The sequence below is a fragment of the Littorina saxatilis genome, unplaced genomic scaffold, assembly GCF_037325665.1.
Source record: "Littorina saxatilis isolate snail1 unplaced genomic scaffold, US_GU_Lsax_2.0 scaffold_416, whole genome shotgun sequence".
Classification (NCBI taxonomy): domain Eukaryota; kingdom Metazoa; phylum Mollusca; class Gastropoda; order Littorinimorpha; family Littorinidae; genus Littorina; species Littorina saxatilis.
This window is the reverse complement of record NW_027129551.1, coordinates 1-27,985: the sequence shown is the minus strand read 5'-3', so window position 1 is coordinate 27,985 and position 27,985 is coordinate 1. Positions and strand designations below refer to the sequence as shown.

At 44.0% G+C, this 27,985-nt stretch overlaps 2 protein-coding genes and 1 long non-coding RNA gene across 3 annotated transcripts in view; 1 reads left to right on the top strand and 2 right to left on the bottom strand.

Annotated features, from left to right (window-relative positions):
- LOC138957788 (platelet endothelial aggregation receptor 1-like) overlaps positions 1-24,682 on the bottom strand; it is a 40,774-nt gene extending 16,092 nt beyond the window's left edge. The window contains exon 1 of the mRNA XM_070328843.1: positions 24,571-24,682. Within this exon, the coding sequence (XP_070184944.1) occupies positions 24,571-24,682 (112 nt within the window). The remainder of the gene's footprint in view (positions 1-24,570) is intronic.
- On the bottom strand, positions 12,842-23,437 carry LOC138957783 (multiple epidermal growth factor-like domains protein 6). The gene is made up of 4 exons (XM_070328839.1): positions 23,431-23,437; positions 18,608-23,173; positions 17,158-17,289; positions 12,842-16,356 (listed from the first exon to the last, which is right to left on the bottom strand). Exons 1-4 carry the CDS (start codon positions 23,435-23,437, stop codon positions 15,971-15,973), a joined length of 5,091 nt encoding a protein of 1,696 aa, XP_070184940.1. The 3' UTR covers positions 12,842-15,970.
- Positions 24,683-25,615: 933 nt separating the features above from the next.
- Positions 25,616-26,633, top strand: LOC138957785 (uncharacterized). Its single transcript, XR_011453188.1, has 2 exons — positions 25,616-25,696; positions 25,995-26,633. It is a non-coding gene; the product is annotated as an uncharacterized lncRNA (long non-coding RNA).
- The last annotated feature ends 1,352 nt before the right edge of the window (positions 26,634-27,985 follow it).

Sequence of the window (27,985 nt, the reverse complement as noted above, 5' to 3'; positions counted from 1 at the left end):
ACAGTTATAGTTACAAATAATCCTTCTACTATTGATCAGAATGAAATACTTACTGTTAGGTTTCCTAATCTGGGTAAGAACGATGTTATTGTACCAGGCACTGTAAGACTATCATTCAAATTAGAATTAGAATCTGGCTCAGATGCAAATAGGACTTTGGCTTATAATGTAGGAAGAGCAATTGTGAGGAAGATTACTGTCAAACTGGAAGGGCGGGAAGTGATGTCATTGAATAATGCAGATGTTTTTTTAGTTTATGCAGATAATTGGTTGACTGACAATGAAAAGAAAAACAGAGTGTTTCAAGGGATTCAGTCAGACAATGGGATAAAAGTTAGAATAGGAGCAGGAGATAAAGCTGACAACAAAAAAGATAACGCTGTCAATGTTGCTTTTGGAAACAAATTTTGTATTCCACTTGACTTTGAACTCATAAATTCACATCCTCCCTTCTATCAAGGAGCATTGCGTGACAGGCTGTCATACGACCTGACTTTCAATAGTTATGATCGTGTTATGCTTTCACAAGACCCGGAAGCAAAGTATAAGGTGTCTGGAATTTCTTTAGAGTTTGATGTTGTAAACCATCCTGAACTGGCTAGACTTATAGAAAATCAGTACAGTTCTAAGCTGCCTATCTATTATGAAAGAGTGTTGAATCACAGTACACTTTCAAAAAGCCAGGCTGATCCAATCTGGAACATTAACTTGAATACACCAGCTAGGTCAATGAAGGGAATACTTATGTTGTTTGAGGAACCAAAAGATTCATATGAAAGGCAAATAGAAAAGTTTTACAATCCACTAATCAATAGAGTATATTGCACAATTGAAGGGCAGCCAAACCAAATATTTGCATCTGGCATGCTGCCATACCAACACTATGATGAAGCAAGAAAGTACTTTACTGGAGGAAGATTGAAAGACCCAACATCTGACCTTGTGGCTAAAGATCTACATTTACACGGTGTTGGCGTAGAAGATTTCTTGACAAATAAATATGCGTTATGGCTGGATCTCAGAACAACTGACGACAACAAACTGCATGGAAGTGGAAGGCGAATTGAAAACGGATCAGAAGGAATCACAATACAAATTGAAAAGGAAGTAGGGAGTAGTAGTAAATCAGTTAAGATCTGCGTGTTTGTTGTGTCAGATGCGCAGTTAAACATCTCTGAAAGCAGATTACAGGATATTGTTTATTGAACGTGTTAAAATGAAGTATCTAGATTTTCTTCCAAAAGATCCACACTGTTCTTTGATTTGTGGGGCAACAGGTTGCGGCAAAACAAGATATGTTTTGGATTTATTACAGACTGTTTACATAAATCACTTTGAACACATAGTCATATTCTGTCCAACCATAAAGCATAACAGAACATACAAGGAGAGAAAATTCATATGGTCTGATCAAAATATATTTATTGTAAATCCTTCTGATCGTCTAAATGTTTGCTTGGAGCATTATTTCGATCTTTTTCAGAACACGCCAACACTGTTTATTATTGATGACTGTGCAGCAGAACGTGACATTGTTAGAAAGAAAAGTGCACTAGCAAAGCTTGCATTCAGTGGACGACATGCATTAATATCAGTTTGGATATTAACACAAAAATACAATGCAGTTCTGAAAGACTTTAGAGAGCAACTCAAAACAATAACATTGTTCTATTCAAAGGACCGTGACAGTTTTGAAGAGTGTCTTCGAGAAAATGATGTCATTGAAAACAAACAGGAGAGAGAAAGAATAAAGAATAATCTGAAATCTTCTAAGCACTCGAAACTGGTTTTAAAAACTGATCAACCAGTTCAGTATGTATGTTTGTAGAAATCCTTGCTAAGTTCTTGTCAAGTTCTTACTCAAGTTCTTGACAAGTTCTTACTCAAGTTCTTGTCAAGTTCTTACTCAAGTTCTTGTCAAGTTCTTACTAAGTTCTTACTCAAGTTCTTGTTAAGTTCCTACCTAAGTTCTTACTCAAGTTCTTGTCAAGTTCCTACCTAAGTTCTTGTTAAGTTCCTACCTAAGTTCTTACTCAAGTTTAATTACTAGATTTTAATTTTATTCTGCATCAAAATAAAATGAACTGTGATGAATTGCTGATGCAGACTGCTACAGATATTGAAATCTGTGACAGTAGGACTATACCTGATAAAAAAGAAAGATTGTATTCACTTGCTGTTTGTGGAAAAACAAAACACTACCTTGGGCAGCAGTTAACTGTGGAAGAAGTACAACATCTTTCCTCAGAAGATATAGAAAAGTATCATGGACGGTATGAATCAGTGCTTGGTTCTAAGATGGTTAGAAGTATTGGACAGACTGTTATAGGTTTGTACACAAAGATTTTTGGACATTTTACACCTCTCGACTCGGAGGAAGACTTAACACATGATCTAACTCATGACCCTGTTGTTTCCAAGTCCCTCGAATCTCTTGCCTGTGGCCTGTATTATCGATTTGGTGCTTTATTAGTACCATTTGTTGCTGGATTAATTACTTTCAAACACATTAATTTTCAGAATAAAAAAGATGACAGATCAGTTGAAGCAGACAGTGGAGCAGACGAAAATACCAGAAGTGAACACAGTGACAAAGAAACCTGGTAGAGTAGAAGCAGGAAAAAAACTAGCCGAATGGAACAGACAAAAAAAGTTAAATCAAAAGGCAAAGCAGAACATTATGTCTGAAGTTGAGCAGACACCAAACATTCCTGAAGTGACTAAGGTCACACAAACTGATCAAGAATTAAAATCTTCATTTCTATCATACAGAAAAGTAGCTGTAGCAGCTGTTGTTGGAGGAGGTGGATACTTGCTTTACAAACTTTGGCAAGGCAAATATAAAGTGTCAGAAACACCAAAATCAGAAACACCAAAACCAACAAACAAAGCAGTACAAACAATAAAAAAGCCCACAGTAGTACCTGCAGTGGATTCATTTCATATGGAATAATTTTAATATTTTAATTTTGATAACATAAAAATGAGTTCTGAAAAGACAATAGTTAATCTAGTTTATCACGCTGCAGTGATTGGAGGCTTGAGTGTAGGTTACACAATGCTGGGTAAAAGTCTCCTCAGAATGAAACCAGCCGACTTGGGAAAGTTAGACTTCGAAGACGGTGCTAAACTAATTGGTGTTGTGACAGCTTCCTTTGCAACAAAAGACTTCCTGGTGAAGCAAGGAATTATTCCAGAAAATATAAACATGTAAGACAATAAAATGGCTAGCTTGGTTATGATGGTGGGAGGTGCGATTGTAAATGCGCTTGCATTTTCTGGCAGCAACTATTTGTTTTCTAAACTGCAAAATGGTGAAGAGAGGGAAAGGCACAACAAAGCCATGGAACAACTGGCGAAAGCACAGGATGAATACGAGAAGAAACGAATTGCGCAGTTAGACTTTATGAATGATAAACTCAGGCAGCAAGGACATGCAAACAAAACCTTTGCCAATGTTGATGCAGCCATTCAAGAATACTATCTTGTAACTGGAAAGAAAATGAAGACAAGTGCTCCTCCAAAACTGGGTGACTTTTATCAACCTTCAGAAGAGCAGAAGGTGGGCGAGATTGTTTTCATTGTTATTGGTATGGCTGTTGTTTACTTTATTGCGCGTGCTGTCAAATCTTAATATTCTGTCATTTAAAAAACCATGAGTGATGCTTTGTTATCTAAAATATATTATTCCCCAAAAGGATACTGGAAAGGAAGAACTGCTATTGACAAGCTCAGTGACGCAGCAGGTGTTTCTCAAGATATAGCAAAGAAATGGTTGTCAAAGCAGGCAGTTTGGCAGATCTATTTACCTGCACCAAGAAAAATTACACGACCACACTTTGTTAACATTAAACCGAATGACACTCATCAAATAGACCTGCTGTATTTACCGCATGACACAGTCAGAAGGAAGAAATATAAGTATGCACTGACCGTAGTTGATGTTGCAACAAGATACAAAGATGCTGAACCGTTGACAGAGAAAAGTGCTATAGCTACAGCTGTTGCCCTGCAAGAAATTTACAGACGTGGACCACTAAAGTATCCCAGAATGATTCAGTGCGATGATGGTAAGGAGTTTAAAGGAGCTGTCAACCAGCTTCTGTTAAAACATCATGTTACAGTGAAGAGAGGTATTCCAGGAAACCACAGGTCACAGGCTATTGTTGAGAGCTTTAACAAACAGTTGGCAGAAAAACTGTTTTCATATCAGTACCATCAGGAATTTTTGGACACAGAAAGTAAATTGCGTAACACTGAATGGGTCAAAAGATTACCATCAGTACTTAGAGCAATGAATCTGGAGGTATTTAAAGCTACAGGGTTAAGACCAGTTGATGCAATCAAACAGAAAACAATACCTGTTGCTCCAAAGTCAACAACACCAGTGGCATTACTACCTTTCAATCAGAAAGTCAGATATTTATATGCACCCGGTGAAGCTGAGGGTGACAGCAGGAAGCGTGCAACGGATCCAATCTGGAGTATTGACATTCATGAAATCAAGAGAGTAGTAGAGACAAATCCACCTATATATTACTTGAGAGAACCAGCACCGCAAAGAGCCTTTGTAAAAGAGGAATTACAATTAGTTCCACGTGGTACAAATGTTAAATGATTTTTTATTTCAGATTTTATAGTGTTAACAAAAATGGAAGCAACTTCCAGACAACTAGCACTTAATTCTATGGCAGAATTGAATGGAAACTGGGCAGATGAAATGATGAAACGGTTTGAGCAAGCTGCAGAGGATGCAAAGATAAAAGGATCCGGATGGTCAGAAGGTGAAATTCTAAAAATAGAATTGAAGCTAAGTAAATTTGCCCCCATCAGAGGTAGAAGTTACATACCTTTACCTCCTACTCTTGTCAAAAAACGTGCTGTGCTGAACATAAAGAATGATGATGACAAATGTTTTATGTGGTGTGTTCTGGCAAGACTGTACAGTGTAAAGAAAAATGCAGAAAGAGTGTCTAACTATCATGCATACAGAAATAAACTAAACTTTACTGGTATTGAATTTCCTGTCAGCATTACAAGCATTGACAAATTTGAACAGCAAAACAAACCCATCACCGTAAATGTTTACACGTGGGATGAGGAAGATGAACTGAAACCAGTCAGAATATCAAAGAACTCACCAACGATTGGTGATTGTGATACTAACCATGTTGACATGTTACTAATGACTGATGGTGTAAAATATCATTACACTTTGATTCGTACAATGAGTAGACTGATGGCGAGCACAAGCAATCACAATAGTAAACAAGACTTTTGTAGGCGATGTCTCTTGCGTATTCCATCAATTCATGCAGCACTTATACACAAGCAACATTGTAAGAGCGTTGATGATGCGGTTGTGAAGTTAACAACACCACCGCCAGACAGCAAAGTGTATTTTAAGAATGTATGCAAACTACAGAAAAGTCCTTATGTTGTTTATGCTGACTTTGAATCTATCATTGTGCCATATGAAGGACCTTTACCAAAAGACCTACCTAAAACAGTAACTCTAAGTAATCATCAAGTCTGTTCATATGCATTTATTGTTGTTAGTTCATCAGATGGTAAACATTCTAAACCGCAATTGTACAGAGGACCTAATGCAGCAAAGAACTTCTTACAGCAAATGAACCAAGTGCGAAATGACTGCTCCAAACAACTGAATCTTTCAGACATTGTTATGAAACCTGAAGACCAAGAACAGTTTAACTCTACCACACAGTGTTGGATATGCGAACAAAGTCTAACACCAAACACAGACAATCCAATAGTAAGAGATCATGATCATGTAAGTGGGCAGTTCCGAGGAGCAGCACACAGCAAATGTAATCTACAATTAAAGTTTGATCCTAAGACTTGGAAGCTTCCAATCTTCTTCCATAACTTGCGCGGTTATGATTCACATCTGATCATGCAGGCAGTAACTGATGAATACAAAGCAAGATGCATTGCGCAGTCTTCAGAAAAGTACATGGCCTTTACTCTGAATAGTTTATACTTCTACGATTCTGCTCAACATCTGATGGGAACACTTGAGTCTTTATCTTCATCACTAACTGCTTTCCCAATCACATGTAAGTACTTTGACAGTGACTTAGTTAGAAAGGGAGTCTATCCATATGAATATATGGATTCGTGGGAGAGGTTTGATGAAGATGAGTTACCACCAAAGGATGCTTACTTCTCACGGCTGAAGGGTAAAGGTATAAGTGACGAAGACTATGAACACGCTAAGACTGCATGGAATAAATTAGGATGTAATACAATGGGTGATTATCATGATCAATATTTGTTGGCTGATGTTTGTTTACTTGCAGATATATTTGAGAATTACAGAAGAACATGTATGAAGCACTACAATCTAGATCCTTCACATTACATATCTGCACCAGGCATGAGCTGGGATGCATTTCTTAGATTTACAGGAGTAAAGATTGACTTGCTATCAGATCTACCTACACTTCAGATGATTGAAAATGGACTACGTGGAGGAATCAGTATGGCTTCACACAATTACTGCAAAGCCAACAACAAATACTTGGACGACTTTGATCCTATGAAACCTTCTAATTACATCATGTATCTAGATGCAAACAATTTGTATGGTTGGGCAATGTGTCAGACGCTTCCACTTCGGAACTTTAAGATCTATTCAGGACCATTTTCACAATGTGTTGTGCTGACAATATTAAAAGCAGGCCCAGACAGTCGAAAGGGATGGATACTAGAAGTTGACTTAGACTATCCACTATCACTTCATGATCTACATAATGATTATCCTTTAGCGGCTGAGAGGTTAAAAGTAAACCCAAGAGAACCTCCAAAGCTGGTGCCCAATCTGTTTCACAAAAAGAAGTATGTGTGTCACTACAGACTGTTACAGTTTTACATTAGACATGGATTAATTTTGAAGGCTGTTCATCGTATAATTTTATTTGATCAAGAACAGTTTATGAAACCTTACATCATGAAAAACACAGAACTGAGAACCAAAGCCGCTGATGCATCAGAGAAAGACTTTTTTAAACTGATGAACAACAGTTGCTTTGGTAAGACAATGGAAAACCCACACAAGAGAAAGGATGTTAGACTTGTTACAAGAGAAAATGAGGCCATCAAGCTGACATCCAAACCACAGTATCAAGACTTTAAATACTTTCATGAACAGCTGTATGGTATCTTAATGAAAAAACTTGTAGTCAAGCTTGACAAACCAGTATTCATAGGCTTTACTGTGCTAGAGTTGTCAAAACTGTTGATGCTTGAGTTTTTGTATGATTATTTGAAACCAAGATATCCCAAATCGAGAGTACTTTACACAGACACAGATTCATTCTTACTTGACATTCCAGCGAATGACATTTACAAAGATCTAGAAGCTGAAAGTCCTGCAGTAAAAGGAAAAGATTCTTTTTATGACACTTGCGACTACCCTAAAGAATCACCATTGCACTCAAATGTTAACAAGAAGGTTATTGGAAAGATGAAAGATGAAATGAATGGGAAGATAATTAAGGAGTATGTTGGATTGCGTGCAAAGATGTACAGTGTTGCAAGTGAGAAAGGGGTGGTTAAAAAAGCAAAGGGTGTAAGCAAACAGGTTGTAAAGTCGAGCATATCGCATGATAACTACAAGGAAGCACTGTTTCAGAAGCGAGTGTTTCACCATGACAACCCTAAGATCAGTTCCGCGCTTCATCAGATCAACACAACTATTGTAAACAAGAAATCTTTAGATGCTAATGACACAAAGCGCGTTTATTCATCACCAGAATATTCTTATGCAATTGGGCACTGGAGGACAAACGCGGCTCCAAATAGTCTTAGTGTGTAATAAGAATTTTTGTCAATCGGGAAAACCCGCTATGACAGCTTTGTTTTGACTGCAGCGGGGACAAGGACGTTGCTTGCGTTGGGGAAGTGTTTGTGAAAGGGGAGTAGGCTTTGTTGAGTTTCAAAGCAGCCACCAAGTACACTTATCAAAAGCTTGAATAAAATAAACAAGTCAATTGAATAAGTTAACACTCGGCGGCCGCCCGAAGGCAGCCTTTGAAGCGAAGTAGAGCAGTGAAGCACGGCACGTTTTCCCAGCCGGATCCACCGGTTATTCTGAAAACATACACAAAAAGAATGAAAACTTGTAGCTAAGGAGGGGAAATGCAGTTCCTCTACTTAGTTACAGGTAAACAAATGTATGATATAGAGAGAAATAACACTTACCAATCCAGCTCATCGTTGCTAAGGAGGGGAAATGCAGTTCCTCTACTTAGTTACAGGTAAACAAATACATATTTAATAGTGCTATGCTAAAAATAAACCATTATGCTCATCGTTACTAAGGAGGGGAACTGCAGATCCCCTCGTTGGTTACCAGTAAACAAATGTATGCAATAGAGAGAAATAACACTTACCAATCCAAAAAGCTGCTTCCTCTTCATTGTTTTCCAAGGCTTGATGGATGTGCTTGCGAAGAGACAACATTGTTTTTATTGGAAGATTTAGTTGTTGGAATTTGGGATATGTATTGAGAAGAATGCTTATATTAATGAGATCTCTCGCCCATCTAGGTGTTATACGTAACACTTCTAAACAAACACCCTTGAATCTTCCAAAATGTCTATTCCTCAGCACTTCTAAATATTGTCCATAAACAACCACAATTTTTAGGGTATCTGTTGCTTTACTTTTGTATTGTTTTTCACAAACAAGAAGCTTTTGTTTGAGTTCCTCAATATCTGTTGTTCTTGTACTAAACAACAAAGATTCGCTTGTTGAACCATCATAGTACAGATGATTTTTTAGACCCTCTAGGAGCTCCGACCCTCTAAGTGAAGTCAAGACTTTTGATTTCTTTTCCCGTTTGTTTTGGAAGGTAACAGGTATTGGCTTTTTGGGGAGATTTGCTTTCAATTCAAACTCTTCTGCAGCCTTATGTCCTCTCTCTTGGAAAATTGAATCAAGTTGTTTGTAAAATTCAAGAAGTTTTGTATGGTACTCAATGTGTTTTTTTAAACTCTCTAGTTTTTCAGAGTCAACTTCTGTTTTAACTTGCACACTTTCAAAGTTAATGAATTGATCACATTCGGTACTTTCTAAATCAATCACCTCAAAGTCTTGACTGAGCCCAGTATGAAGTCCATTATCATCCTGCTCCATACTAGAAGAAGTGTCTGACTGTGATAAATTCCTAACTTCTTGTTCTGTTTGCTGATTCATATTTTCAGGAAGAATTAAATAAGTTGATTGTCTAGAATAATCCAACAGAGCTTGTTGTGCAGCGTTTGCTTCTCTAACTTCCTGAGCTAACCCTATAGATTCTTGAGGCAGGCAAAACACTTTTCTCACAGAAAACACGTCTTCACACCACCACAGCACCAGGAAAAATGACAAAATCACTAGGCTATGTTACTATCAACACACAGTGGTGGGCGGAAGTGACGTAACTGTTGCTATCACATGATTTAATCTTGTCTTGCCATTGGAGGAATATAGAAGACGAGCTTGCAGGCTGGCCTGGATCAAAACACACGCTGGCTTTTTGTCTTACCAGATCAATACGGCTACGACGGGCAGATTGGATTAATATTTCAATGGAAACTAAATTTAGCGTTGTATAAGAGAAAGGGAGAATGTACGTTCTGGGTTACTGATTCCGACAGACCCGGCATTGGTTCAAAACAACCTTACTTTACTGTATTTTTTTTTGTATGGATTTATGCAGTAATTTTCTGATTTTGTCGCATGTTTCATTTTAGTAAAAGTTTAGTCCAGAAGCCTATTTTGCGTTAATATTTAGGGTCTGTCGGAATCGGTGAGCCAGAACGTACATTCCCCCTTTCTCTGTGGCACATTTGACAGGTTGATCACGAATTGTTTGGCTCGTGTCAAGTTGTTGTTGATCTTCATTTCTTTCTCATTAGAAAGTCTGGTTTGTTTCCTCCTTTGGATTCGGAGTTTTGTTTTGGAGTGTCTGCCCATGATTTGGGAGAGAGCCGTATATACTGTTTATATTGACCAAAAGAAATTTACACTTGTGTATCTCAGCTAAAGTCGGGGTAAAACCCAGAAACATGCCCCTAATGGCTTTGCCGTGAGGGCGTAAAACTTAAATTTGTCTCATGGAAGATATTTTTTTTAAAGAGTATGGCATGGTGTTCAAGTTCTTTTACAGCAATGAACAGATACATCTTACTGTATAAAAACTATCCCCCAATTTCCCCACTGTGTTTTATAAAATAATCATATTATGAAAGCACATACATTCTTATCTTAGTTTTTATGTATTCATTGTTAGCAAACATCGGCATTATTCATGTTTTATTTTAAACGCAATCATTGTTATTTATAGATCACAGGCACTTGATGTAAAGTAGGTCACACACGTGTAAATGTTGTGCCCAGTTTTTGTTTCTGTCTCTGTTATTATTTTAGTTAGCAGGTCTAGTTGAGCACGTATTGTGTATCATGTACCCTCTACTAGTCATTGTGCATTTTAGTTAATGGACTGATGATGTCATTTGTATGGAGTCGACGCACGTGCGAGGATATGTATGTGTGGGAGGGGGGGGCGGGAGATGGAAACTTGCTGTATGTTATGTAATGTATATATTGTGTGTGATACGTGGAAAATGTGATACTATTTATTTGCATGTGTGATACAGGGACAAAGTGATATCTGTAGGCCTAGGCCTATACTAGTGATTACTGTGGGTGATACATGAAATGTGATATGAATGCTGTTTTTATATGTTATACTCTTACTTTATGCCTATGTCTTAATCCCAAGCGCAAGACAAATTCTTCTATGTGAAAATTGAAGCCAATAAAAATTTGAGTTGAGAGTTGAGTTGAGTTGGTTCGCGTCTGTCGCGTACCTGCAGCAAAGATGGATACTGTTCAAGATACTGTTGATGTGTTGTGTTGCATGCTCATTATTACTGCCTAGTATTCTGTTTTTGACCTCTCTTGTCGTTCCAGCCGTTTTTCATGGCCTGGTAATTATAGTTATGAGAACACGAATTGTGTTTTGTTCTGCTGACGTCATTTGGTTTAAACAATGTTTTATTAAATCAAACATGGTACAACAATACAACGATAAACAATAGGGACACGAACTCAAGCGAACGCTTATATTACGCGCCCTACGTAGTTACAAATTAACAAAAATATGATGTCGGACAAACATTACTTATACACTATGGAACTATCTAGGTAAACAGCATAGTTGAAGCAAACCAAAAAGAACAGGAGAAAGCTAGCAGGAGGAAGAGGGGGAGGGTGGAGGTGGGACGAAAGAATGGTAGGTACAAATGAAAGATGAAGGTGGTTAGCGCATACAAAAAGAATATACATAGTACATTGTAAACTGTAATCCAATGGCAAATAAGCAGTAGTTCGCTGAATATATAATTGAAAAATATATATAAAATAAGGGTTGTTGGCATGGATATGCGTACTGAGTCACATTAACAAAAACGACCAGATTTATAATAATAATAATAATAATACGAATATTTATAACGCGCACATATCTCACCAACAGGCGACTCAAGGCGCACATACACTCATTCACACACACGGAGACTTAAAGTCACTAGCACACACACAGCATCAACCATTAAAACATGTACAGTTATTCAGGGTGGGATGGGGTGGGCAGCGTAGAATGCATGGATTATTTGGAAAAAAGGAATGTCTTGAGTGCAGATTTGAATGATTCGAGGGACTGTTGTTGACGGAGGGGGAGAGGTAGTGTGTTCCATTGGCTAGGTGCTTGGAAAGAAAATGAGCGTTGACCTGCTGTTTTGAGTTTGGTGTGGGGGATGTTGAGCTTGAGGGAGTCAGCAGATGATCTGAGTGCTCGTGAAGGGACATAGAGAGAGAGAGAGAGTCGGAGAGATAGGCAGGGGCGAGACCATGGAGGCATTTGTAGGTGAGAGTGTTGATTTTGTAGGTGATACGGGCAGGAACGGGCAACCAGTGGAGCTGATTTAGGAGGGGGGTGATGTGATCTCTCTTTTTCTTTCGTAAGACAAGACGGGCAGAGCTATTTTGAATGCGTTGGAGACGAGAGATAGAAGAAGAGGGAAGACCCGCCAGGAGAGAGTTACAATAGTCAAGACGTGAGAGAATGGTGGAAGTGACCAGTTTGGCGGTAGCATCTGTGGTGAGGTACTTGCGGATAGTGGCGATGCGGCGGAGTTGGAAGTAGCAGGTGCGAGAGACAGAAGAGATGTGTTGTTTCATGGAAAGGGTGTTGTCTAGAGTGACTCCGAGGTTTTTGACAGCAGAAGACAGAGGGACAGAAGAGTCAGAGAGTTGAAGAGAGTCGGAGGTGGCTTTGGAGAGTTTGGATGTAGTGCCTATTAGGATAGCTTCAGTTTTGTTGCTATTGAGCTGAAGTTTGTTTTCTGTCATCCAATTCTGCACGTCAGTGATAGTGTCAGAGATAGAGGAAAGAAGAGATTCAGACTGGTCAGGGGAAGAGCTGTTGTGAAGTTGAGAGTCGTCGGCAAAAGAGTGGTGGAGAACGTTGTGTCGGTCGAGGATGTGGTCAAGAGGTTGAGTGTAGAGAGTAAATAGTACAGGCCCAAGGACTGAGACCTGAGGGACTCCGCACTCAAGTCTGATGGGGTCAGAGTTCAGTTTGTCAATCGAAACAGTCTGGTAGCGGTCGGTAAGATAAGAAGAGAACCAAGAAAGAGCTGTGCTATGGATACCAAAGGTGTGCTGAAGGCGTTGAAGGAGGATGTTGTGGTCGACTGTGTCAAAGGCCGCTGATAGATCAAGTAGAGCGACGGCCGAGATTTCAGCTTGGTCAGTGGCAAGGAGGAGATCATTAGTGATTTTGAGAAGGGCAGTTTCGGTGGAGTGGTGAGGACGATAGGCAGATTGAAGCGGAGAGAGAAGATTGTTGCAAAGAAGGTGAGAGTTGAGTTGTTTCAGGACGACTCTTTCAAGGAGTTTGGAGATGAAGGAAAGGTTTGAGACAGGGCGGTAGTTGCTGAGGGTGTTTGGGTCAAGCGATGGTTTCTTCAGTAGAGGTTTGACAATAGCAGTCTTAAAGGAGTTGGGGACAGTGCCTGTTTGCAGAGAAGTGTTGATGATTTTGAGAATAGAAGGGAGGAGTTCAGGAAGACAGTCAGAGTAGAGTTGTGTGGGAAGAGGGTCAAGGTCACAGGTTTTCAAGGTCATTTCTTTGAGGACTTTCTCCAGGTCAGTGAGAGTGAGAGGCTGAAAGTGTGTGAAGGGAGTGCCTGTAAATGCAGGAGGAGTTTCAGAGTTTTGGTGTGGGATTTTGTCTAGTTTGTCACGGATGGTTTGGATCTACAGATAAACGATTGGACACTTTCAAAAGTAAGCTTGTTGGTGCGAAGAGAAAGGTTTTCGCTACCATTTAACAATATTTCAACATGTCTGTAATGTACAGGTAGTGCATTTATTGTAGATAGGCGAGCGTCTACGTACAGAGGGCAATATGTCAAGTAATGGTCAGCTGTTTCGTGCAGGTAGCCGCAAGCGCACTGCGGATTTTCCTGCAAGTGGCGTTTGCACATGTCAGAATTCAAGTTACTCATGTTTAGGCGCATTCTGCAGTGGTGAATCTCTTCCAGTCGTTTACCACAGTAGTAATAGGCAGGTACGTTATAATCAGGTATAGTTAGATAGTGTTTGAATTCGCTGATTGAGTTAGTTGTTTTGATGTTGTCTGGCAAGTTGTTCCAAAGGACAGTGGTAGATGGTATAAAAGATCGACGGTATACTTCAGTTTTGCAAGTGGGAACTCTTCTTTCTGATGGTCTTCTTCGATGATAGGGGTTAACATCAGAAGTTAAAGGTGGCAAAAGTTGTGATAAGTAATGAGGACATTTGCCAATTACCATCTTGTAGTATAAAATTAGTTTGTGTCTGCTCCGTCTTTCTTTTAGGTTACAAAATCCGCTTTCTTTATACCAAATGTAATTTTTCCAGTGCAGTTGACCAGTACTCGGTGCAGTTGTCCCATAGGATGTCTGCATAGTCAAAATGTGGAAGAACAAAGGATTTGTACATAGTTTCCAGACTTTTACGATTTAATCTGTATTTATAATATCTTAAGCAATTAATTAAGAGGGTGACCTTTTTTACGATGCTTCTCACTTGGAAGTCCCATTTACAATTATTCTGCAAAATTACGCCAAGATGTTTATGTTGGTTCACGTTTTCCAAAACAATATTATTAAAAATGATTGGTTCGGTTGGTATATTATCACGTTTTATGTCTAACAATTCCGTTTTTGCTTCGTTAAATTTAACTTTCCACTGTTTTGCCCAGGTACTGATTTTATTTAGGTCTGCGTTCAAAGTATGCGCTCGTCTAATTGGATCTTCTAAGGACATGGACATGCTCGTGTCATCAGCAAACAACTTTATAACAGATTCCGTATCATTCACAATGTCATTAATATATATCAGGAATAACAAGGGGCCTAGAACAGAGCCTTGTGGAACACCTGCCGGGATACATTTTAATGCAGACTTAGCACCCTTAATAACAACAGCCTGGTGGCGATTTGTTAAATAATCGTGAAACCATTTTAACAATTGTCCTCTTATTCCTGCTATTTCGAGTTTATATAATAGCCCTTTGTGCCAAACTTTTTCAAATGCTTTTGACACATCACAAAAAACAGCTTGAGTGGTAATTCCCATATCGTAATTTACACAAAACTCGTCACAAATCGAAGCCAGCTGACAGATGGTAGAGTCACCAGAAATAAATCCTGACTGTGCAGGTGTTAATATATTATTTCGCTGTAAGAAGGTGTAAACATGGCTGTGGACACAGCGCTCCATTACCTTCCCAACACAACTTAATAATGAAATTGGTCGATAATTGTTACAACAATCGGCTGGGCCGGCTTTGTAAATAGGAGTGACATGAGCCGTCTTCCACAAACTAGGATATATACCTTCTCTAAGGCTTCTGTTAAACAAATATGTCAGGGGTTCTGCTATGGCGTCAACAGCAGCAACTAGAAGTCTATTGTGAATAAGATCCGGACCAGTGGCTTTACCTGTATCAAGGTAATAACCTCTTTAACCTCATCGACTGTAAGATAAATCTCATTGAGTTCGTTGTCTAAAAAATCAGCTTGAGGCAAATTGTCGTCTGGGGTTTCAAGAACGGAATTATGTATGAAAAAATTGTTCAGAACGTTGGCTTTTTCCTGGTTTGACTGGTAAATCTTGCCTTCAAAGTTAATCGGAGGAATTTCATCAACACCAAGCCCTTTCTTGTCCATGAATGACTTTACCAACTGCCACCACTTTTTAGTACCAAAGGAACCTTGGTCGGAAATACGTTCGTCTAACTCAATATAAGATTGCTGGACTCTGTCTCTCTTAGCTGCTGACGTCATTTCCGTTTAGTGCGTTGTCACCGTGTCGATCTACGATCAGAAATCCACACGGTGACAACGCACTAAACGGAAATGACGTCAGCACTTATAAGAAAGCAAAGAATAATTCTTGTAAAATTCATTGACGGATTGAGACACAATTAAGCATAATTAATTAATTTGGTCATTTGATCGAGGAAAATAGCATCATAGGTTGTCTCCCTTAAAAAAACGTAAACACTAGATTTGATGACGTACACGTACTGAAAAGTTCCAAATCTAGATCTGTCTATGACGCTCTGCACGGCAAGCAGCCAGGCTGTTGATTTCTCAGTGGCAATTAAGCGTCCAGGTGGAAGGATGCTCTTATCCCATTACATGTATAAGCCTCAACACATATGTGGCAGTGTACATGATTGTTAACACAGGAAGCAGGGTGGCTTTAACGACATCATTGTTTAGGGCGATCGGGAAGATGACTGTGCACAACGGCCACACTACAACGAGCTGCAGAGCACTTGGCACCAAACTATGCTGTTCACAAAAGCAAGCTTGTAGCGAGCGATATACATGTAAGCGACAGGTCAGAGATGTACGTGGCTGCTGTCTAGATCCTCCGAGAAGCTACTGGCGGAGGGGCTGGTCGTCTCGCTCTCCGAGGAGCTGGACATCTCGCTGAAAACGGAACTGGACTCCGAGTCGTCAATGACACTGTCCGTTGGTTGTTGCTGCTGCCGCGCTGGATGTCCGCAGACTGCTGGCTGATTCTGTAACGGCTGTTGCGCAGGTCCGGTCTGGGCCGCCACAGAGTCTTGCAAGCCTGCCCCGGGCACGTTGTTCCGGCTTCGTCTCGTGGTGAAGCAGACGGTTCCCAACGGGACGAGCAGCAGCAGCGCGGCAAGCCCCAGACCCAGCGCCAACAGCAGGCCTGTGCTCCGTCCGCTCTTCTTTGTGGATCTGCTGCTGCCCACTGCACACCAACGTGCAAGCTCTTACGACTATACCGCTTAGCGTGCCCCACTGGCCGTGATGAAGTGATACAAGATTTCAACTGATGGATGATTACCCGGTCACGCTGCAACAAGACAAGACTGACGGTAAAGATGGGGAAATAGTTGCCACGGGCCAGATGAGAAACAACTTATCATCGCCGAACGTTGCAGAAAACTGCTTGTTGATCTTGAAAACCACCAATGTGACACGATAACGACAAGGCGAACGAAGAGACAACATTCTTGACAGACAAACATTGACTAAGTCAATCATCAAGAATTCATGCAGGTTCTATCGTTCATCACCTAATGTTGAAGGAGCCGCAGCTGTCAGAAGACATGGTGATGTGGGCAACGTTCGTAAGATTGTGCCAAAAAGGCTTACCCTAGCTAGGCAGACTTTAAACGCCTATACGTATTTTTTCTTGCACGCATGCGCACGATAAAGATCATATGTTCACAGCTAAAGTCTCAGAGCTCACAAACATGAATACACGGATCATCAAGAAAAAGAAGGGTATCTCCGTCCTGTATGGCAGCTCGCTTTCTCCAGTGACAAAGCAACTCGAATGTCCATAAGGGTAACCTCACAGGAGTACAATTATGACACCTTATCCTTCTCGTTGTTATGAATGAGTTATAAAGGCTTTATCTTTTTCCTTGTTATGAATGAGTTATCAAGGCCTTATCCTTATCCTTGTTATGAATGAGTTATCAATGCCTTATCCCTATCCTTGTTATGAATGAGTTATTAAGACTAACATTAGCGTTGTGCGAACCTTGACACAGGGGCATGGTGAGCTGGTGTGAGTCACAAGCGGTACAGCTGCCGTCCTCCTTGTCGCACGGTGCTCGCTGGGCACACCTCCCACACCGCGAGCACTCCGTCCCGTAGTAGCCATCTGCACAGCCTGAAAAACAACAACATGCCCATCTTCTTGATGCTTCATCAAAACATCTACCAAAGATACTTTGAATACAGCTTGTACAGTATCTCTTGCTACATAGTTGCTGGAAATATTGACTAAACTATAACCATTCTGTCGTCAAACAAAGTTGGGAACGTAACACAGGACCATGCCTGGCGACTTGAAACACAAATAAAGTTACTCTATCATTTCTTTTAATTTTGATCAGTCTTTAAATATTGCATTTCAGTTTGACTATCAGGATTGCTTAAAGGCACAGTAAGCCTCCCGTAAACCATCACAGATACTGTCAGGCTTTTACACACACAGTACAAACACCCTTTCATTTAAACACTCACCGCTTGAGAACATCCTAGGTGCCCTCCGTAAAAAGCTAGCAATTTTCAAAGAATGTATTTTTGCGTGGTTTATCTTTCCCCTGAGCCATCGTGAACCCGTGTGATCCAGTTTCCCTTTTTCACAATGTAGTCGTCAGTTTGTAATTCGCTGTGAGCTTATCTGCAATAGCATGTTATTATGTACCTCTGACTATTCACGAAACAAACGGCTGTGGTTCACAAGAACTCTAGCGATGGCTTTTGACTGTTCAGAGGAACTGGCGATAGGCATAAACCGTCGTCTGCTACAAGAACCACGACCTTGCGTGACCCTGCTTCCGGGCTTTTCTTTTTTCAAACTTTCAAAACTTCGAAATGTACTGATCTTGTCTTGATGAAAAAATAATTCTTTTATGATTTAAGAATGTTTGTGTAACAAGCTGTCAATTTATTATTTAGATTTTAAAAGTTAGGTCTAGCGCCAAAACGCACCACGGTCCGATTGCGTGAGGAGACAATCCGCAAAATTAATTCTTTGAAAATTGCTCGCTCTTTACGTAGGGCACCTAGGATGTTCCCGTTCGATGAGCGTTCAAATGGAAGGGTGTTTGTACTGTGTGTAAAAGCCTGACAGTATCTGTGATGGTTTACGGGAGGCTTACTGTACCTTTAACTGTTTTGCACGAGTGTGGTTAACAAATTAACAAAGTAGAAAACTTCTTACAACGGCAAGAACGTTCAATGTGCGTAGGAACTGGGTGACCTCCTTTCTAGATCAAACAAACATCACTAAGACCGGTATGTCTTTTTCCACCTCTAGAGGGTACCACTTACACCAGCTTTTCCAGCCACGCTCCAAAGTGAAAAGTGGACTGATTACTGTTCTCATTCTAGGCACACCTCTATACAGGTGTGATGTCGTCTGTATAGACATCCAATGAAAATTGTTAATGATGACACCTCTTACATCGGACGTGACCTACCTGAACAATTGGGATGCAGGAACCCCTTTTTGCACTGCCGACAGTCGGGAGGATAGAAGCCTGGCTTCACACACTTCTCACAGGTGGTACCCTCCAGCCCCGGCCTGCAGACCTTGCAGTCAGGCGGCAAGAAGCCCCCGCGGCACGTGCTGCAGAAGGGCAGGAGGAGGTCGGCCTGACACTCGGCGCAGTCGGGCGGCTTGAAGCCGGGCCTACAGCGGTCACACTCAGGGGACTGCCAGCCCAGCTTGCAACTGTCGCAGTTGGGAGGGACACAGCCAGCGTTCAGCACCGTGCAGTTCGGGCCCTTGAAGCCAGGCTGACACTGCGCGCAGTCGGGAGGATTAAATCCGGGTCTACAGCGGTCACACGCAGGGGCCTGCCAGCCTGGCTTGCAACTGTCGCAGTTGGGAGGGACGCAGCCAAGGTTGAGCACCGTGCAGTTGGGGCCCGTGAAGCCAAGCTGACATTCGGCGCAGTCGGGCGGCTTGAAGCCGGGCCTACAGCGGTCACACTCTGGGGACTGCCAGTATGGCTTGCAACTGTCGCAGTTGGGAGGGACGCAGCCATGGTTGAGCTCTGTGCAGTTGGGGGCTGTGAAACCAGGCTGACATTCAGTGCATTTTGGGGACTTGAAGCCGGGCCTACAGCGGTCACACTCAGGGAACTGCCAGCCTGGCTTGCAACTGTCGCAGTTGGGAGGGACGCAGCCAAGGTTGAGCACCGTGCAGTTGACACTCGTAAAGCCAGGCTGACATTCAGTGCATTTTGGGGACTTGAAGCCGGGCCTACAGCGGTCACACTCAGGGGACTGCCAGCCCAGCTTGCAACTGTCGCAGTTGGGAGGGGCGCAGCCAGCGTTGAGAACCATGCAGTTGGGGCCCTTGAAGCCAGGCTGACACTGGGCGCAGTCAGGCGGCTTGAAGCCGGGCCTACAGCGGCCACACTCAGGGGACTGCCAGCCCAGCTTGCAACTGTCGCAGTTGGGAGGGACACAGCCAGCGTTCAACACCGTGCAGTTTGGGCCCTTGAAGCCAGGCTGACACTGCGCGCAGTCGGGAGGATTAAATTCGGGTCTACAGCGGTCACACCCAGGGGCCTGCCAGCCTGGCTTGCAACTGTCGCAGTTGGGAAGGACGCAGCCAGGGTTGAGCACCGTGCAGTTGGGGCCCGTGAAGCCAAGCCGACATACGGTGCAGTCGGGCGGCTTGAAGCCGGGCCTACAGCGGTCACACTCAGGGGACTGCCACTGTGGCTTGCAACTGTTGCAGTTGGGAGGGACGCAGCCAAGGTTGAGCTCTGTGCAGTTGGGGGCTGTGAAACCAGGCTGACATTCAGTGCATTTTGGGGACTTGAAGCCGGGCCTACAGCGGTCACACTCAGGGGACCGCCAGCCCGGCTTGCAACTGTCGCAGTTGGGAGGGACGCAGCCAAGGTTGAGCACCGTGCAGTTGACACTCGTAAAGCCAGGCTGACATTCACTGCATTTTGGGGACTTGAAGCCGGGCCTACAGCGGTCACACTCAGGGGACTGCCAGCCAAGCTTGCAACTGTCGCAGTTGGGAGTGGCGCAGCCAAGGTTGAGCTTTGTGCAGTTGGGGGCTGTGAAACCAGGCTGACATTCGGTGCATTTTGGGGACTTGAAGCCGGGCCCACAGCGGTCACACTCAGGGGACTGCCAGCCCAGCTTGCAACTGTCGCAGTTGGGAGGGACGCAGCCAAGGTTGAGCACCGTGCAGTTGGCACTCGTAAAGCCAGGCTGACATTCACTGCATTTTGGGGACTTGAAGCCGGGCCTACAGCGGTCACACTCAGGGGACTGCCAGCCAAGCTTGCAACTGTCGCAGTTGGGAGTGGCGCAGCCAAGGTTGAGCTTTGTGCAGTTGGGGGCTGTGAAACCAGGCTGACATTCGGTGCATTTTGGGGACTTGAAGCCGGGCCTATAGCGGTCACACTCAGGGGACTGCCAGCCCAGCTTGCAACTGTCGCAGTTGGGAGGGACGCAGCCAGCGTTGGGCACCGTGCAGTTGGGGCCCGTGAAGCCAAGCTGACATTCGGCGCAGTCGGGCGGCTTGAAGCCGGGCCTACAGCGGTCACACTCAGGGGACTGCCAGTGTGGCTTGCAACTGTCGCAGTTGGGAGGGACGCAGCCAAGGTTGAGCTCTGTGCAGTTGGGGGCTGTGAAACCAGGCTGACATTCAGTGCATTTTGGGGACTTGAAGCCGGGCCTACAGCGGTCACACTCAGGGGACTGCCAGCCCGGCTTGCAACTGTCGCAGTTGGTAGGGACGCAGCCAAGGTTGAGCACCGTGCAGTTGGCACTCCTAAAGCCAGGCTGACATTCAGTGCAATTTGGGGACTTGAAGCCGGGCCTACAGCGGTCACACTCAGGGGACTGCCAGCCCAGCTTGCAACTGTCGCAGTTGGGAGGGGCGCAGCCAGCGTTGAGAACCATGCAGTTGGGGCCCGTGAAGCCAGGCTGACACTGGGCGCAGTCAGGCGGCTTGAAGCCGGGCCTACAGCGGCCACACTCAGGAGTCTGCCAGCCCAGCTTGCAACTGTCGCAGTTGGGTGGGACACAGCCAGCGTTCAGCACCGTGCAGTTCGGGCCCGTGAAGCCAGGCTGACACTGCGCGCAGTCGGGAGGATTAAAGCCGGGTCTACAGCGGTCACACCCAGGGGCCTGCCAGCCTGGCTTGCAACTGTCGCAGTTGGGAAGGACGCAGCCAGCGTTGGGCACCGTGCAGTTGGGGCCCGTGAAGCCAAGTTGACATTCGGCGCAGTCGGGCGGCTTGAAGCCGGGCCTACAGCGGTCACACTCAGGGGACTGCCAGTGTGGCTTGCAACTGTCGCAGTTGGGAGGGACGCAGCCAAGGTTGAGCTCTGTGCAGTTGGGGGCTGTGAAACCAGGCTGACATTCAGTGCATTTTGGGGACTTGAAGCCGGGCCTACAGCGGTCACACTCAGGGGACTGCCAGCCCGGCTTGCAACTGTTGCAGTTGGGAGGGACGCAGCCAAGGTTGAGCACCGTGCAGTTGACACTCGTAAAACCAGGCTGACATTCACTGCATTTTGGGGACTTGAAGCCGGGCCTACAGCGGCCACACTCAGGGGACTGCCAGCCCAGCTTGCAACTGTCGCAGTTGGGAGGGACACAGCCAGCGTTCAACACCGTGCAGTTTGGGCCCTTGAAGCCAGGCTGACACTGCGCGCAGTCGGGAGGATTAAATCCGGGTCTACAGCGGTCACACACAGGGGCCTGCCAGCCTGGCTTGCAACTGTCGCAGTTGGGAAGGACGCAGCCAGCGTTGGGCACCGTGCAGTTGGGGCCCGTGAAGCCAAGCTGACATTCGGCGCAGTCGGGCGGCTTGAAGCCGGGCCTACAGCGGTCACACTCAGGGGACTGCCAGTGTGGCTTGCAACTGTCGCAGTTGGGAGGGACGCAGCCAAGGTTGAGCTTTGTGCAGTTGGGGGCTGTGAAACCAGGCTGACATTCAGTGCATTTTGGGGACTTGAAGCCGGGCCTACAGCGGTCACACTCAGGGGACTGCCAGCCCGGCTTGCAACTGTCGCAGTTGGGAGGGACGCAGCCAAGGTTGAGCACCGTGCAGTTGGGGCCCGTGAAGCCAAGCTGACATTCGGCGCAGTCGGGCGGCTTGAAGCCGGGCCTACAGCGGTCACACTCAGGGGACTGCCAGTGTGGCTTGCAACTGTCGCAGTTGGGAGGGACGCAGCCAAGGTTGAGCTTTGTGCAGTTGGGGGCTGTGAAACCAGGCTGACATTCAGTGCATTTTGGGGACTTGAAGCCGGGCCTACAGCGGTCACACTCAGGGGACTGCCAGCCCAGCTTGCAACTGTCGCAGTTGGGAGGGGTGCAGCCAGCGTTGAGAACCATGCAGTTGGGGCCCGTGAAGCCAGGCTGACACTGGGCGCAGTCAGGCGGCTTGAAGCCGGGCCTACAGCGGTCACACTCAGGGGACTGCCAGCCCAGCTTGCAACTGTCGCAATTGGGAGGGGTGCAGCCAGCGTTGAGAACCATGCAGTTGGGGCCCGTGAAGCCAGGCTGACACTGGGCGCAGTCAGGCGGCTTGAAGCCGGGCCTACAGCGGTCACACTCAGGGGACTGCCAGCCCAGCTTGCAACTGTCGCAATTGGGAGGGGTGCAGCCAGCGTTGAGAACCATGCAGTTGGGGCCCGTGAAGCCAGGCTGACACTGGGCGCAGTCAGGCGGCTTGAAGCCGGGCCTACAGCGGTCACACTCAGGGGACTGCCAGCCCAGCTTGCAACTGTCGCAATTGGGAGGGACGCAGCCAGCATTGCACACCGTGCAGTTGGGACCAGTGAAGCCAGCCTGACACTCGACGCAGTCGGGCGGCCTCCAACCAGGAACGCAGTCTGTGCAGTCCGGGCCCCGCAGTCGCGGCTTGCAGGCCTGACACAGCGGGGAGGCCAGTCCAGGGGTGCGGCACGCCGAGCAGTGGCCCGTCACTTTGTCACACTCCGTCTTGCTCGCGCACTGACCGCACGTGGAGTTGCAAAACTGGCCGTACTTCCCCTTGGGACACACTTACCAACACAGACAAACAGACAGGTAGATTCTGTTAAACAACATTCCATTGTTTGGAATTTGGAAGACACAACATCGATTAGACCATCAACAATTAAAATAACTCGATGCATCATTTTATACGAAGAATCTGATGCATCTGCTGCTTTGTGCATTTAGTCGGATATTAAAGCCTCGATAAATAAAGATAAAACAAAAGACGATATGCTCCCCTCGGCCAGAAACAAAAAGGCTGGGCTGGCTGTCAACAACCTACCTAACATATTAGAGTACTAGATGAATACCCGCTTCGCCGGGTAGCAGGCTTCGCCGGGAAGAAGTAGATTGCCGGGTACCCGGCTTTGCCGGGTGAGTGGCGCACCATACGCCGGTGTCACACGAGAAAATTACTCCCACGAGATTTTTACTCCGGAGTAAACATTTCGTACGAAACAGTTACTCCCTTTACGAAAAAAGCACTCCCCCATTGCACGAGAAAATTACTCCCCAAGACAGGTGAGTTCCGAGTAAACATTTCGTTCAAAAATGTTACTCCCCTGACGAATAAATAACGAATAAATTACTTCACCCCAACACGAGCAATTTAACTTCCCATGCCAGGTGTACGAAATTTTTACTCCCTTGCAATTGTCCCCTGTTAGTCTTGGTGGTGGAAGGAGGGTAGCGCGACATTCGTGTGCGCAAGATCACTTATTGGCATTATCCCTTCGCCCGCATCCCATTTTTGCGTACGAGATTTTTACTGGAAGTAAAACAAATGGGAAGTAAAGATTTCGTGGAGGGAGTAATTTTTTCGTGCCTTGGGGAGTTCTTTTCTCGTACGAAAAGTGTACTCGGAGTAAGAATTTCGTACGAAATATTTACTCCGGAGTAAATTTTTCGTGGAGTAAAAATTTCGTGTTACACCGGCTTCGCCGGGTGAGTGGCGCACCGTACGCGATTGACGCCACACGAAGGAAAACTTCTAAAAATAGTAACGGGAATATGGATTGAGCGTTGTGGACAGTGAACTTCTAAAAATAGTAACGGGAATATGGATTGACGCCACACGAAGGAAGGGAGATAAACGCAAAACACTGGAGAAGATCAGGAAGAGTTACTGGGAATGGATCTGGGAAGATGAACAGAAAAACCAAAATCGGTTCAGCGCTGCGCGCTGAGAGCACGTGTTGAAAATTCTCATCGACCAGGTTGTGTCCGGGGTCTACCTGAATATGCATGCCCACCAAATTTGAAGCAGATCCATTGAGAACTTTGGCCGTGCATCGCGAACACACACACACACACACACACACACACACACACACACACACACACACACACACACACACACAGAGAGACAGACACAAAATATATATATAATAATAAGATAGATGTGCTTGTAAATTGTCCTTACCGACTTGTATATTGGTGCACGTGTCAGCGGCACCCGAGGTGAAGACTTCTTGCCCTGTGACAGTGTCCTGGCATCTCATGCTGCAGGTGATGGTTTTTCCAGACTCATACATTGCCGGGTAAAACGTATACTGGTTGTGGACACACAGCTTGAAAGTATCAGTTTTTGCAGTAGACCCATAGTACAATCATTTTGGTAGAAATCACACTGGCATGGGGGGGGGGGGGGAGGGAGGAGGGGGAGGGGGCTAGGGGGGAGTCTACGCAAGATCAATGTTCGTCAATGTTCAAATTAAGTGTGCTCACAAAGGGTCATAGTCTAAAGTTATGCAGAGAGGAATCTACTGAGACTCTGTATGAAATTTCTTGAAATTGTATGAGCACAGGCAGCAGCAATATCGTTGTAAGCTCCGCACACAGTGTCGGAGAGGTGGCTGCTGCTGCTTGTCCGTAGTTAAGCTTACTAAAACTTTAAAATAAAACTCTCAAGTTATCCAGTCTAAATGGCCATTTTGCTTGGCACACATACTAAGGATGAATTTACGCCATCATTCTCTCCATTTCGAAGAGGCTTTTTGATATAGCTTTATGTATGTATGTTAAGATAAGACAAAGACAGCATAAACAAAACTAATATTAACTAGCAACCAGTGTTATTCAATTAGCAACCAAGTGTTTTTCAATTAGTAACCAGTGTCATTTCATTAGCAACATACTTGGATCATCGAAAGCTTAATGGTAATGCAGAAGCAGCTTAGGAACTACTTTATTGCGATTGAACATTTTAAGAGTTTAGCTTGAAGAAAATATGCATTTATATTGCTATTTCATATGTTACGTGGATTTCCATTGGTCATGTCACAGATTAGGAACTCCGATACAGAGCGAATGCAAGCACCTGTACCTAGACTAACTTACTGTGACGTCTTTATTATGACGACATGCTTTCGACACCATTGTTTTGACGTAAAGCAGACAGAAGCTGCGTCACAACAACAAGATCGTTTTCTTACCTTAGAAAGCAGCGAGGTTTGTGTCGTCTGTCTGCTGTGTTTTATGTATCGTGATTGTATTTTTACGAACCAGTATGCACATGCCATCTTGTTCGGACCTTCATACGTAGTTGTGTGAGTATCAAGATATAATTCGCAGCCTGATCGACAGGGAAACGCTAATTGGTCTGAGAGAACGAATGGAAGACGGTTGGCATGCATGCGAACGTGCGTGAAAGAATTTTGACTGTCTATTATTCATAAAGAAATGTTCGGAAATAAGCTGCTTGTCAAATCATAAATTAAAAATGTTTAATTGATTAATATTGGACGAACATTGTGAACGAACAGACGGCACTGGACATACGTAACCTGACCGTAGAATTACTCTGTTGAACAGAGGATTAGCAAATCTGTATATGGTTTTTTTCAGACGTTTCGGGGAAGTTTCGAGGAAGCTTCGTAGCAGTTTCGGAGAAGTTTCGTAGCAGTTTCGGAGAAGTTTCATAGCAGCGTCGTAGCAGTTTCAGGAAAGTTCGGGAAAGCTTCGGGAACAGTTCCAGGGAAGTTACGGAAAAGTTTTTCGTGGTAACGCCATGGACTTCATTGTGAATCGTCCACGCTCTGAGTCTGCTATGGAATCATTCCATACCTGTATTTCTCCAGTGTTCTAGTTCTACCTGGAACGACTTCACGTCCCTAGTTTTCGTGTTATAAACTATCACTGGGTAACCTGAAAACCGACTACACGACCGAAGTGAATCGAGGACTTGCAGCAAGTAAACAGCACACTGAATCATTCCATCATTGTAGTTCTCCGGTGTTCTACCTAGAACGATTTCACGTTCCTAGTTTCCGTGTTAACTATCACTGGGTAACCTGAGGACCGACTACACGACGGAAGTGATTCCAGGACATTGCTGAACGATCCTAACCTTAAATAGACTGTGTTGTCCAAACGGAACTTTAAAGCTAAGTATCACTATTTTGTGTGTGTATATATATGTGTAATAGTCCAGAGTAATGTCTGTCTGTTCGTATTATTTGTAATTAAAGTTATTGTAAAATTAAAGGTAAAGTGGTGTCCATTTTTTTTGTTGAAAAAATAATGTGTTAAGAGAGTGCATGGTGAGATGTAAATATCTCATGTGACCCTGACACGCGATAAATGGGGGCTCGTCCGAGGATTTATAAAGGTCACTAGATCAAGGCCACGTAACTGTCAAGGTCACATAAACTTTCATTAGTTGTAAGACCCCCAGGTTACTTTAACCTTGACCTAACTTTCATTTTTAAATATCGCAACACCACTTTACGTTTGATTCTATTACGTCCAATAGGATGACTGACGAGTGCGTGAGTGAGGAGTTCTGAGAGACCAAAGTGGGCGGTTGGCGGGGTAACTCAGAACATCTTTGTTGGGTGGATATTAGACCAATTAGTGTTTGCCTGATTTGGTCCAGTTCCTAAATTATTTAGAGTCACGAGAAGTCGTGATTTGTAACTGACCACCCTAACTCACGATCATATCATCATCATCATATATACGTAATTGCTGTAACTTGTGTCGTATCACTGTAATCACGTTCTCAAACCCCGCAGTTTTCCAAGGTAATCTATCTAGCGGATAGCCGCATATGTTCTATAACTACGGATGTTCTGTCAGACTTTTCAAGAGTTAATTTATAATTAGTAGGCACTCCAGGTTGAAATACATTTTTCTTCTAACAGTAGCGTAGATGTACGTTCAGCCTAGTAATTATAAGTTCGTGTAGCAGTACACGAAGGTAAGAGTCTTGAACATAAGTCCATGCAGTAACACATGACATACCGTTCACGTAGAGCATAACATTCTAGTGTAGAAGTACACAAAGTCGCTAATTAATTCTAGTGCATGAACCTACAAGTTGTCGCTAGATATTAGTGTAAAAGTATGCAAAGTAACTACGGAAGAAAGTTACTACAGGCATCGTATACATGAGTGCAGGAGTAGCACAGTGACTGAATGATGGTTACGTCATACCGTTGGGAGAGGCCGTAATCATACATTGTCAAACAAGAAGAGTATTCCTCGTCTGAGTGATCAGACAAAATATACCGGTAGTAACGTCGCGCGGACCGATCAGCGTTGATACGCGCGCGAAAGTTTATCGGACGTCTTAGCGCATAAGACGAGTTACTAACCGGAGCGCGAGTTGCGCGGGAGTTCGGTAATTGCGTATTTAGTAGATTGATAAAATTCGCAACTATGCCGAAGTCAAAGAAGAAGACGTCAGGTGATAGCAGTCGAAGCAACCATAACGTCGAGGATGACGAGGGTTTCGAATCACCATTACTTGTTTTCAAGCAAGACGGACTTCTGATGGGTTTATCAGGTAAGGGCTTGATAGACTACATCGAAGGCAGGAGGAAAGAAGCCGCAGA

Coding starts and splice junctions, on each gene's coding strand:
- LOC138957783 (XM_070328839.1), bottom strand. Junction 17,290..18,607: donor CCTGCATCCCAATTGTTCAG/GTAGGTCACGTC, acceptor GTTGTTTTTCAG/GCTGTGCAGATGGCTACTAC. Junction 16,357..17,157: donor CACCATGCCCCTGTGTCAAG/GTTCGCACAACG, acceptor GTTGGTGTGCAG/TGGGCAGCAGCAGATCCACA.